This window comes from Daphnia magna, linkage group LG5, assembly GCF_020631705.1.
Source record: "Daphnia magna isolate NIES linkage group LG5, ASM2063170v1.1, whole genome shotgun sequence".
Taxonomy (NCBI): Eukaryota; Metazoa; Arthropoda; class Branchiopoda; order Diplostraca; family Daphniidae; genus Daphnia; species Daphnia magna.
The window spans coordinates 6,457,623-6,470,562 of NC_059186.1; the positions used below are offsets into that span (position 1 = coordinate 6,457,623).

General features: G+C 40.6%; 1 protein-coding gene and 1 pseudogene across 1 annotated transcript; both read left to right on the forward strand.

Moving 5' to 3' along the window:
- Positions 1–718: 718 nt before the first annotated feature.
- Positions 719–2,376, forward strand: LOC116923314 (annotated as a pseudogene).
- Positions 2,377–4,993: 2,617 nt separating this feature from the next.
- Positions 4,994–6,063, forward strand: LOC123466503. The gene is made up of 3 exons (XM_045173453.1): positions 4,994–5,481; positions 5,554–5,671; positions 5,737–6,063. Exons 1-3 carry the CDS (start codon positions 5,000–5,002, stop codon positions 5,749–5,751), a joined length of 615 nt encoding a protein of 204 aa, XP_045029388.1. The 5' UTR covers positions 4,994–4,999; the 3' UTR covers positions 5,752–6,063.
- The last annotated feature ends 6,877 nt before the right edge of the window (positions 6,064–12,940 follow it).

The following is a 12,940-nucleotide window of genomic DNA, read 5'->3' on the forward strand; positions in this document are numbered from 1 at the left end:
TAACTGATACTTAACTGATTGCTTTAACAAGTGTTTTGGCAGGTACAGCTAGAGGAATAGTCGAGGGCCTTTTTCTTAGTCTAAGAAGCGTGAACTCTTTTTTTCTAGCACGCCGTCGTCGTTGCTGGAAGAACTGTCACTGAAATTAATATCTTGCTCTTGCGTTATTGTTTGAATTTAAGCTCTTTTTGACTCTGCCAATTGGGCTGTCTTCTGCCTCTTAGCTCGTTTCTTCTCCTTTTCAGCAAGAGTTTTATCAACTCTTCTTGTTGGCTTTCAATTCTGATGCTCATATAGAACTGGTTTACACACTATAAAAAGATAATCAGCTATTCTAAGGGTAACAGGGAACTGACTACCATTTTGGAGACCACGCGCGACTCGTGCGACCCTTCAGCACTCTGGGGCTAAGGACCGTGGGCACACAAAACACAGAAAAAACTGAATTGTGTAAGATTTTTTCTGTTGCGGCGGGTTGCGGTACCCCAAGGATATTTCCGATCCTTTTCAAAATTACTTAGTAAGTGAAACAGAGACTCTTATTTCATAAAATAGACATGCCGTTAAAAAAAAATTAGCGGATTGATAAAAAAATTAAATTTTAGTTTAGTTTTTCACGCTTTTTTATAATAATCGCGCTGCGGTAGGGTCAACCATAGTAAAAAAAATCTACCCGCCCCCCCATTTTCAGACTTTTTTCTGCTCTTGAACAGTAAAGATGTCAGGTCCAAGTGATTACTACGGTGGACAGGAGCGTTATTCGTGGGATCCACGGGCCGTAGCTAGAATTAATAGAGATCAAGAAAATCGTGATTTTGATGGTAGAATGGAGGGATGGGATAGGCGACCGCGTGGTCGGTACGACGAGTACAAGTTTTCGGAAAGAGATCGTGTCCCATTTTGGGACCAGTGGGGTGCTGGCCCGTCTTCTATACTCTACCACATGACCATTTCGAGTACCGTAACCGTCGTCCAAGTGGAAGATTCGAAGATCAGCAGTACGACGAAAGGTATGATGATCGTTATTATCAAGATAGAGAGTTTAGAGAAGTTTCGAGTAGACCAAGCTATGTCGATGAAGAAATTTACGATCAAGTGGAGAGACCAAGAGCAGAGCGAGCAGAGAGACGAAGAGAAGAGCGACTAGAGAAACCAAGAGCAGAACGAGTAGATCAGAGAAAGAGGAAGCGTAGAAGCGAGGGAGAAGAAGAAGATGTTGAGGTAGAAGAGGACGTTAGTGACGATGGAGAATCAGAGCAGAAGAAGGCGGAATACCCTGAGCGCATGCCAACCGATCGTTCCTGGTTGCCGAAATCATCGCAGAAGAAGAAGCAGAAAGTTAAGACTAAGCCCGTCGAGGTGTTTCCTGAACATGCAAGCCAGGCAGGACCGTCCAATGTCGCTAGTGGCTCCGATGAGCCAATTTTCGTTTCAAAGGAGATCACGGAAGAGATTAGTAACTGGCTGGTCCATGGTTTGTTGGCGGATGAATCTAAGGCCATTTCCAAGAAATTTGCACTTGGTTTTGAAGACAAGTCTTTCTCAATCAAACCCCCAAAGCCCGACAGCATTATGTCACGTCGGGGAAAAGACCGTAATCGCTCGAGGACAGTCAGCGCAGCGGAAGAAGCACTTATAACCAAGCAGCTTAAGATCATGGATATAGCACCGCCTCTCATTAATTTTTACACCAAGATATGTTCTCTCGGCGAAGGTGAAGTGAAAGTTCAGGCCAAAAGTGCGGCACAGGCGATCCTGAAACAATGGGGAAGACCTTTTCACCCCATTTCTCAACGGAGAAGACGTTCAGTGGTGTCGCTAGTGGACCCGGCATTCCAATATCTCCTGTCCTCACCCAGTGCTTATGTCTCTGGAAAGGAGGCCGTAGAGCTCCTTTTTACGGACGCCTTTTTGCAATCGATGTTGAAAGAGGCAACACAAGATGTCACTTTGGCCAACTTGTCGGCGACAAGGGAGTGGGCGAGAGCCGGCGTTAGGAAGACGAGCCATACAGATCCATCCACCAGGGTATTAAAACCGAGAAGATCGGAGGCGATTCGCTATTATCCAGAAGAGAGACAGAGGTCGGACGGAAGAAGGGAGAGGGCGGCACCAGCTAAGTATTAGCTGAGAGGCGGAGAAAGGTATGTGGCGTTCAGTCCTTCTGATTCTCCTAAAGCTTGCGTTAATTGTAAGAAGGATCACATCGTTATAGTAGGAGTGCGTATTTTGGATTTCGTTGGTAGTTGGAGTAAAATTACAGACGATGTTTGGATGCTAGATTGTGTGACGAGCGGGGTTAAATTTGATGTTTTAGAGCATCCAAAGCAGTTTAGAAGGCCGTTGCCTGTTCCAATGTCCGAGGACATGTTATAAGTGTGCGATCTGGAAGTTAAGGAGTTATTGAAAAAAGAGACGTGGTGGAGGTTAAGGGCACTAATTCCGATGGTTTTTTTTGCGCTCTCTTCGTCATCCCAAAAAAGGCGGATGGTTTTCGGCCGATCGTGAATCTCAAACCGTTGAACAAATTCATAAGGTATGAGCACTTTAAGATGGAAAATCTCGGCTCGGCGCGTTACCTTTTGAGAGAAGGGGATTGGATGGAACGCTCATCGCTCGATGTCGTCAAAACAATGGACTCGGTCGATGGCCTAGCGCTAGGCGAGTACCCCTAGTATTCAGATTGATGAAGGGATGTCATCAGCTAATTCCGCCACAACCTAAGTATAGCGAGATATGGAACCCGGAGAATTTGTCGTCGTTTATGGGTTTGTTAGGAGAAAATCGAAATTTTTCATTGAAAGTTTTTACGAGCAATCTGGTCACCCTGATAGCCCTGGATGAGGGTGGCGGGGGTGACAGCTATCAGTTTCCAATCCATCAAATTTACGCAGAAAGGAGTAAAGTTTTCCTTGGATCGGCTGAGAAAGACCCAGCGGTGTGGGCCACTAAAATCTTTCGAGATAGCGAGTAGCCCGGATGCTAAATTATGCCCAGTCGGCGCGTTGAGGAAGTTTATGGAACGTATGGAGAAATTTAGACCAGCGTCGGGGGAGTCTAGATTGTTGATTGCGCTAATTAAACTGCATAAGCCATTATCGTCTAATACTGTGAGTCGTTGGATCAAATCCATGCTGGGAAAAGCGGGCGTCGATACGACAAACTTCGGAGCACACTCCATGAGAAGTGCAGCAGCTTCCAGAGCGGTTATTGAAGGCGCACCGGTTGAGGCGATTCGTGGCACCGGGAGCTGTGCCCATGAAGCAACGTTCAACCGCTTCTATAATAGGGCTCCAGCTCAGATTGTCGTAAGACAGAATAAAAATTAAAATCTATGCCGTAAGCTTTAAAATCACCTTTAGAGTCTAGCGAAATGAATTTCGACACAAAATTTCAGATTACCAGAGGGATCGTTCAACGATCCCGATAAGTAATCTTGATTGTGTTAGAATAAAATGTAGCGACAACCTCAAGGGTTCGTCTCCCAAACCCATGCCCTTCCTATCTCCATTTATGTTACGTCATCAGTGTTTTGGATCTTTCTGAAAAGATCCAATCAGATCAGATAAGATCAGATATTTTTTATATCTTTTTCAGTATCTTTATCGACCAGGAAGAAACGTTATTTTTTTTTCTAAGTTGCTCGTATCTTTTAGCCGAAGAATTTCGTTTGCTGCCAGAAATTCGTCTGCTACAAGGGGATGAACAACAAACCATTCACAAACAATAGCTAAATAAAAATAAACCAGATAGAACTAGGGATAGAAAGAAAATTGAGAAATGAAAAAATGAACAGGGTACCCACTGCTAGGAAGAAAAAGGGGAAAATCTTAATTATATTTATGAAAACTTATTTTTTAACATGAAGAAGTTGGTTTCTCCATAAGACGCTGCAGCCGCAGCAGACCAAATTCGACACAAATGAGATTTCCGCATTTGTGGAGAACGTGCAACGTAGGATGTTTTACTGCTCTACTGTAGCAAATTAATGTGACGTGTAAAAACGTTTCTGTGATCCACCATCCTTCTAGAGGAGAGTGGGGTCAATTGACACACAGGGCAATTGAAACAAAAATTGTTTCTTGCGCCATATCAGAGGAATTTTCTTGAAAAAATTAGGGTTATTAGAATGACGGGGATAACAAGTTTAAAAAAATTTGCGAGTTTTTTTATTTAAAACATTTTAAGTTATCCCGAAAAAAAAATTTTGTACTTCGTCTATTAATTTTGCTTTTTTAATTTTTTTGTTTTGAACCCTAAAATGGTACGCTTTAATAAAAAAATTAGTTTTAAACGATTTGAAATTTATTTTTCGATGTCTTAATGTCATTATTTTTTTTCCTGCATTATTAAATAATTTTAAATAATTAAATTTAACGATGACCCTATTGTGGGGCAATTGAAACACTTTGTTAATATTCCCTGTCCGTGAGTGGGTGCATTTTTTTGCAAATATTTCATGTAATTCATTTCAACAAATGTAAATCATCATATTAACACAACTATAATACTTGCACTGTTTAGGATCTATTTGAAAAAGCATGTAGCTTAATGGGATTTTTAAAAATTTAATTATTCAAATATTTTAAACTTAAGTACGAAATACCATAAGCATGTTTTAAAAATCTGTAAATCGCAACGTACCTAATGGTAAAATTTGATCCCACTAACAGTTCTGGCTTCTGAGATAGACCAAGATCGGATGCTGAGTTGCCAAGGCTGAATTCCAACCTGGGGTATTTTTCCTCTCGGGCCCTATAGGAGGGAAATGAAAAATAATATATTTAATTAAGTTGTAGTTAGTTTTATTACGAAATCTTTTGGAATCGTGTACTATACCTCTGTGCTGATATAATACAAAATATTTTATCTCCTAAAAAGCTGTTATTTTTCCAGGAAACTTTTTGAAAGGTACTTGTTTACAATGTACCGTAGCATACGTAAAGTGATTGACTGTGACTAGTAACTGTAGTGTCAAACTGTTTTTGTTTTTTATGTCATGAGTAGTGTAGTTTGTGATGTCGGTAATGAGTTATTTGACACAATTAGTCTTTTTAAGTTATCTAATTATGCTAAAGGATTTATTCATAAGGAAAAAGAAATTTACTTAGAAAAACTGTGCAAGTGCAATGTAGACTGTCCCTACGTACTGCCAAAAGAAATGTGGCAGAAAACTATCAGTGTTATTGAAAAGTTTTTACCACCTATAAGAGAGCATGAGCTTTACATGTATTTAATTGCAAGACGGAGCAGGGATACAAAAATGCAATTTAATGCAATCAAGACCATACATGAAGCAATCAATTACGTGGAAAGTGGTTGGGTCTATGCGCTCTCAGCAATCCATTTGGAGGATGGCAAAGTTCTTGTAAAAGCACAAGTTCACCACTCACAGTCTCTTAGAAAAAAGGAACTGATGCCTTGGGTAAGTATTAGTAGCAATAAAACCATAATTGCTGGCCATTGCCAGTGTACAGCTGGGTGAGTTATGTGTTCATAATTCATAGCATAAAGCAACATTTAACTAACAAACTACCTTACGTTTCATTGCAGGCTTGGTGGTGTTTGCTGTCATGTTTGTGCAGTTCTTTACAGTGTAATTAGTGCTACATCACTACCTTGCACTGCAAAGGAAAATCAATGGTTAGACACACACCCCAGACGTTCAGTAGTAAGTAAAATAAAAAGTTACTAATACATTTTATTATTAATCCTCTTTTTATTCAATATTGCTAGGCTCTTATAAAATAAAATCGCGGATCTCAATACGTCACGCAAGGGAGAAGAAGTGTCTGAAGAAACAAGAAGAATCTGTCAAAAAAGGAAACTTTATTCAAGTAACAGCGTTCCAACAATGACTCCTGAGGGAAATAAAAATTCTTCATGGTCAGGTACAAGGTACAAGAACTTTGCCATCCTCCAAATGGATTGCTGAGAGCGCAGAGACCCAACCACTTTCCACGTACTTGATTGCTTCATGTATGGTCTTGATTGCATTAAGTTACATTTTTGTATCCCTGCTCTGTCTTGCAATTAAATACATGTAAAGCTCATGCTCTCTTATAGGTGGTAAAAACTTTTCAATAACACTGATAGTTTTCTGCCACATTTCTTTTGGCAGTACGTAGGGACAGTCTACATTGCACTTACACAGTTTTTCTAAGTAAATTTCTTTTTCCTTATGAATAAGTCCTTCAGCATAATCAGATAACTTAAAAAGACTAATTGTGTCAAATAACTCATTACCGACATCACAAACTACACTACTCATGACATAAAAAACTAAAACAGTTTGACACTACAGTCACTAGTCACAGTCAATTTCTTTACGTCTGCTACGGTACATTGTAAACAAGTACCTTTCAAAAAAGTTCCTGGAAAAATAATAGCTTTTTTGGAGATAAAATATTTTGTATTATATCAGCACAGAGGTATAGTACACGATTCCAAAAGATTTTGTAATAAAACTAACTACAACTTAATTAAATATATCATTTTTCATTTCCCTCCTATAGGGCCTGAGAGGAAAAATACCCCAGGTCGGAATTCAGCCTTGGCAACTCAGCATCCGATCTTGGTCTATATAGTGATTTTGATTTTATGAGGGTATAAAGAAGCTTCCTTATGGGAAACCCCACGTTGCAACTGCGTCGACGCACCGTTTCAATTGCCCTGCTACCATGCAATTGAAACACAAAAAGTAACCTTAGTTTTTTACAATTTACTACACCTTAACTTAATTTTTTCTCATAAAAAAATACTGCTTATTAGCTGAGATAGTAGGCTACAATCCTATATAGTTTTTATGTTAAATTTTTCAGTTTTGTTTTCAAGAGATACGAAAAACCAAAAAGTGTCCCAATTGACCCCACTTTCCCCTACTAGTAATTTCTATTTTGTGATCTTGGGTAATTTCTATTTGATTTTCGTCTCTAATTGGAAATTGCACGTAGCAATTGTAATTATGCGAATAATGTAATGCGAGACTTTAACGGTGTGTGTAGAACTCTTCTAATTAGCTCTTCCCAAGAACAACAACAAAAGAAAAACGACGGCCACGCGCTCGCCCTGCCGCCGCCCCCCCCCCCAAACCTCAGAATTCTTTAACATAAACAAACAAACAAGTTTTGAAAATGAAAAATGAAATTGAGACGGACTTGTGATTTCTTGATTGAAGGGCCGTCATGAAGAATTATTCAGTTGCGGTTGCCACCAAATCCTTTGTTGAAACCTCTTTTACCTCTGAAACTGAAAATAAAACAAACACAAACAGAGCATTAAATATTAGAAGGGAGGTGGTGGTGGGAAATTTGGACCGATAAAGTCTCGCATTACATTATTCGCATAATTACAATTGCACGAAGACAAAGGCCGAAGTGCAATTTCCAATTATACTCTTAATTCCATGCTCCACTTTAACGGTGATTTCAAAGACCGGGATCAAAACTTGTTTGTGTCAATACTGCCTCGTCCACAGAAAAAGGGTTCAAATCGCGATGGTAGAATTTTTGAAAAGTTGATTTTTTTGCCCAATTGGCTGAAAGAAGAACCGATTGAATGGGAACTCCTTGTTTAATCGCTTTGGAGGCGACTGCACCCCGAGTTCAATGTGCAGAAAAGGTGTCCGGTTCTAAACCAGCATCGGTCAGACACATCTTAATCCAACGACCCAGAGTTGACGAGCCAATGAGTTTGTGAGCTTCGCTTTATCGAAATAAATAAAGCAGAGGTATCAGGGGTTCATAAGTTTTTAGTAGCGTGAATATAACTTTCGAGGCAAGCTACTGAGCAACGTAAGCCGTCGAACCTAGGCAGAGTGCATGATTTAAGAGAACCCGACTTCTGAGATTTTTTCAGGCGTGAAAACGAAAAATTTACCGCGCTTGGTGAAAATTTAATTGAGCGAAAGGATATTGTCGCGGTTATTGAGACTATGGACTCGATCGTCATGTCCGCGATCTTTTATTGGATATTTCCCGCAATCCTATCCGAGATTTCCGGCAGTCTTGTTCCTAGAGATTTCCCACAACAACTTCTGTTCTCCAAAAGCATGAATACTCGTACGTTTCCCTTGCTGTAGGGCCAGTCTACTTATATCTGTTGTAGTGTTATGTACAGTATCCTGCACAAAAAGGTGAACACCGATTTATTTTGAAAAAGCCATCTGTGGGTAAAAAATATTAATAGTTTACCTTTTTAAGGAGAGGTAGGGTGGTTTTGGCGCAAAATCATCATAAGGGGGTTGGGTAATGTCAGTCCAGACACTTTTTTTTTGCCCTAGGTATGAAATGTCTGGGAAAAAGTGTAGACTGTTTATCGGTAGACTCCCCTACCCCCCGACTAAGTAGAACAATTTTTGCAATACAAAATAGAGTCTTTCCATTACTCGTTATTGTCATTATCGGGTCGGGTAATCGGGTAGCGTATGGAAACACCAAATTATTTTTATCAGTATGCTAGTTATTTGTTACTATTTGCTAGTGGCTTATTGGATACGTTTCCATCGGCGACGCGGGAGTTCCGCGTTCAAAGCTTGTTTGCGTTACAAGTATTCAGAGCAAATCTAACTGATGAATGTAATTATATAAAATTTTGATGAGATATATAATATTTAAAATTTCGAAAAAATTATTTATATACGATTAAAGATTATTTAATTCTTAAGCAATTACATTTTTTTCATGAACGCAATTATTAAGTAAACAGTTAACTCATCCAAGTCTAGAACGCGGATCTCCCGCGTCGCAGACGGAAACGTATCCAACAAGCCACTAACAACTTGATAATTCACAGCTAGCATACTGATAAAATAATTTTGTGTTTCCATAGGCCACCCGATTACCCGACCCGATAATGACAATAACAAGTAATGGAAAGACTCTATTTTGTATTGCAAAATTAGTTCTACTTATCCGGGGGGTAGCGGAGTCTACCGATGATACAGTCTACACTTTTCCAGATATTTAATACCTAGGGCAAAATAAAAGGTGTCTGGACTGATATTACCTTTTTTTACCAATTTTGCGCCAAAACCGCCCTACCTCTCCTTAAAAGGGTAAACTATTAATATTTTCTACCCAGAGATGGCTTTTTAAAAACAAATCAGTGTACACCTTTTTGTGCATCATACTGTACGTGTACGGTGAATAAACCTGTCTTAGTCACTACCCGGGTCTTCAAGTAACTCCCCACGTTACAATATGGATCAAATTTCTGAAACACGGGAGACCGTGGAAAGCGCCAATAATATTGCTAGCTTACGTGAAAGAATTGTTAAACTGAGGTTTCTATTTTCACCTAGTAAATCAAAGTGCTTTAGAACTACATCAGGGTCCCAAAAGATGTTATAACGCGGTTGAGGTAGATTAAGATTAAAGCAACCTTTTAAAAGTTGCACAACTAAAAGGTGTTCTCCAATCTTATGGTCATCTACGGCCTCCAAAGTTGATGACAACATCGAGCGGTGAATGTTGAGGGAACTATAAGACTTTCCGGAGTTAAATGAGTCAGTTAAAAATTGCAAAATTGAATTTAAAGAAGGAAACAAGGGATCTGAATCCCGTTTGTTGTTCCAATTAATCCAGCTTTTCCACGACGACTGATAAGTAGCTGCCGTGGTTGTACGGTTGTTTTCCAGCAAGATTTTAATAACTTCGTCTGAAAGTCCCTTATCCTTGAGTCGTCGTCTGACAACATCCAAGCGGATAATAAGAATTTGTTGGACTGTAACAGCGGGTGTGGTTCCAGAGTGGGCGAATGAATGAGGTGAGAGCTCAGCGGGAAAATTCGTGGAAAATCGATCGATTGTTGTAGCAGGAGAGGGAACCATACTTGTGATGGCCAAAGGGGGCAGACCATCACCAGTTCGGCTCCCTCTCTCCGGATTTTGGCTAAAATCCGTGAGATTAGTACAAAAGGGGGAAACGCATAGCCCCGGATTCCCCGCCAATTGAGTGATAATGCGTTCACTGCGAGTGCTTTCGGCTGAGGGAGCCATGAGACAAACTTCGGAAGCTGTCTGTTCCATGCGGCTGCGAACAGATCTATGTCCATACTCCAAATTTTTTGCAGCTTCTTGAACTCGTCTGCGAGTAGCATCCAGTCGCTGGAGTCCAGCGACGATCTTGACTCCTCGTCTGCAACGAAATTAAGTGACCCCGATAAATGAGAGGCCATGATAGCTATGTCTCGATCCTCACACCAATGACCAATATCTGTCGCAAGTGAAAATAAAGATGTTGAACGTGTGCCTCCGCACTTATTAATGTAGGCGACCGCCGTAGAATTGTCAAAAAAAATATTAACTGAAATTGAACGGGAATAACGCGTACAAATTTGCAATTCAAAGAGTGTGGCTTATAACTCTAATTCATCTATATGGCGTGCTTGATCTTCCAACGTCCATGGCCCTCTAGCTCGGGAACCCTCACACACTGCGCACCAACCACGGAGAAAAGCGTCTGAAAAAATAACAAGATCAGGGTTGAATGAACAAAAGGATTTTCCGTTCGAGGTCATTAAATTAGATGCCCACCATTGAAGGTCGCCCATTGCCTCGATAGAAAGAGAGACATATTTATTTAGGTTTCCTTGAGACTGGGATAGGAAAAAGGATTGTAGCTTACGAAAATGGCCCTGAGCGAAGGGAACGGTAGGAATCGCAAAGGAAAAATTCCCCATAATCTTCGCAAGATCTCTCAGCTTGACTTGCCCGGACATGTTTTGGCGTAAGCGTTTTCACAGAGATTCCTAATCGAGTTCACTTTTTCGACAGGGAGAGAAAATTGAAGGGCGTTTGAATCAATTATCATACCCAGATATTCAATTTTCTGTTGAGGATCAATAATCGATTTTTGAAAATTAATTATAAACCCTAGAGAATTAAAAAAATCAATGACAATTCTCAAATCACAAAGCACATCGGAAATGGAATTATTCAAAATAAGCAAGTCATCAAAATAAATTACCAAACGGATACCTAATCCACGAATATGAGCAGCCACAGGCTTCAGAAGCTTGGTAAATATTCCAGGCGCTGAAGAGAGGCGAAAGGGTAAACATGTATATTCATACAGGACGTTTTTCCAGAAAAACGAAGAAATTTGCGAGGCTCCGGCGTCACGGCGAATAGAAAATAGGCGTCCTGTAAATCTAGCTTTACCATCTGATCCCCGGGTTGAATGATATGTTTAACACACGCGAGCCCTTCCATTTTAAAGTGTTTGTACATAATAAATTTATTTAAATGCTTCAGGTTAAGAAAAGGCCTCATGCCGCCTAATTTTTTTAGGATAGTGAATATATTACTGATAAAGCCTCCCTCGGGTTGGTTGGCCGTCTTCGCCACAACCTCTGCACCTTTTGATAGTAATGATTTTACTTCTTTTTCACAGACCATATCCATTTCTTTAGACATGACACAATCAGGGGGAATGAGCTGCCGAATTGGTGGCTCTATAAATTCTAAAGCATAGTCGTTTGTGATAATATCTAAGACCCAATGGTCATCCGTAAGAAGATGGCAAGCATCGGCGAAGCGAGTTATTTGGCCACTAACGTTCGACATGACTATATCAGACTCCAGAGGAAGAAAATTTTCGTACGTGTTATTGTAGTTATGACATTGCTGTTTGGCGTCGAAACTAGCAGACTGTCACAATTTGCCGTTGAAGTTTTTTCTGTATCCCTTCTCAACGTAGCCACTGCTATATCCATTGCCACCATTGTAGCTTTGGTTACGGTCGCCTTTGCGCCGATATAAAGTTCCACGATATTGTTAGTTAGACGAACCGCCACTGCGTCCAATTTTTGCAATCTTGTCGTCAGTATCAATCTCTTTAACCATGGCATCAATGAACTTATCGCCGAAAAGGCGCTCCGATTCGCGAAACGAAAAAACACGTGGGTCCTTCAACAGAGGAGACAGATTTGGGGCCACATTGCATAACACGTTGGCACGTCTCAGTTTTGATACATTGACAAATGCTGCGCCCAACAAACGAAGACCTGATTCTATGCCATCAGTTAACGGGTTTTCCGGCTTCAGTTGGTTCTAACAGTAAAGGAAGGGTCGGAATCTGGAGGGGGTCGGAGTCGGAGCATCTGATCTTGGAGAGATTTCAAAGATTTCTCTTGAAAATCGTTCAGCTTTGTAAGATTTCTGGCATTCATCCAACGACGAGCCATAGCTTCATCCAATTTCGGGCATGTTAAATCAAAAGATCCCTCGGAAGAGGGCTTGTACTTCTCTCGGACCGATTTAGCCATTTCTTTAGATAGCCCTTGGACTACTCATTTACGTACTTCGCGTGTCTTTGAACGAGAGATGTTGAACACCGAAGCGATAGGGTCAACTTGCCTGTTAATAGGACAGCGAGATCAAGAGGGTGTTCTTGAGGGAGAACGTGATTTCAAGTGAGAGCGCCTCTTACCATGCCGACCACGTGTTTCACGATCGCGACTCGATGGAGTCTCAGGCTCAGAAGACCTATTAGGTTCACTATGTGCCATCTCATTTACGGTATCACCACCAGTAACACGAGAATCAACCGAATGTTGAGTGACAAAATCAGGATTGTTAGAATACAGAGCTCGTGCTCGTAAAACTGAGGCACTTGATTCCTCTGAAGAGGCAGACATCTTGACTGGGCTAGAGCTAAAAGAGTTCTGAGGTTTGGGGGCCTCGGTGGCAGGGCGAGCACACGGCAGTCGTTTTTCTTTTGTTTTTGTTCTTGGGAAGGGCTAAATAGAAGAGTTCTACACACACCGTTAAAGTGGAGCATGGAATTAAGAGTATAACTTTCATAACTGTTCATTAAGGTGGTTGCTTAATGCTCATGTTTTACTAATCTGTTGGTTTCAGGATTTGTTGAGCATTCGCAGCCTAATTGTTCAAGTGTCCTGTCTAGGAAAAGCATTTGTCTGTTCAAACAGGTATTTT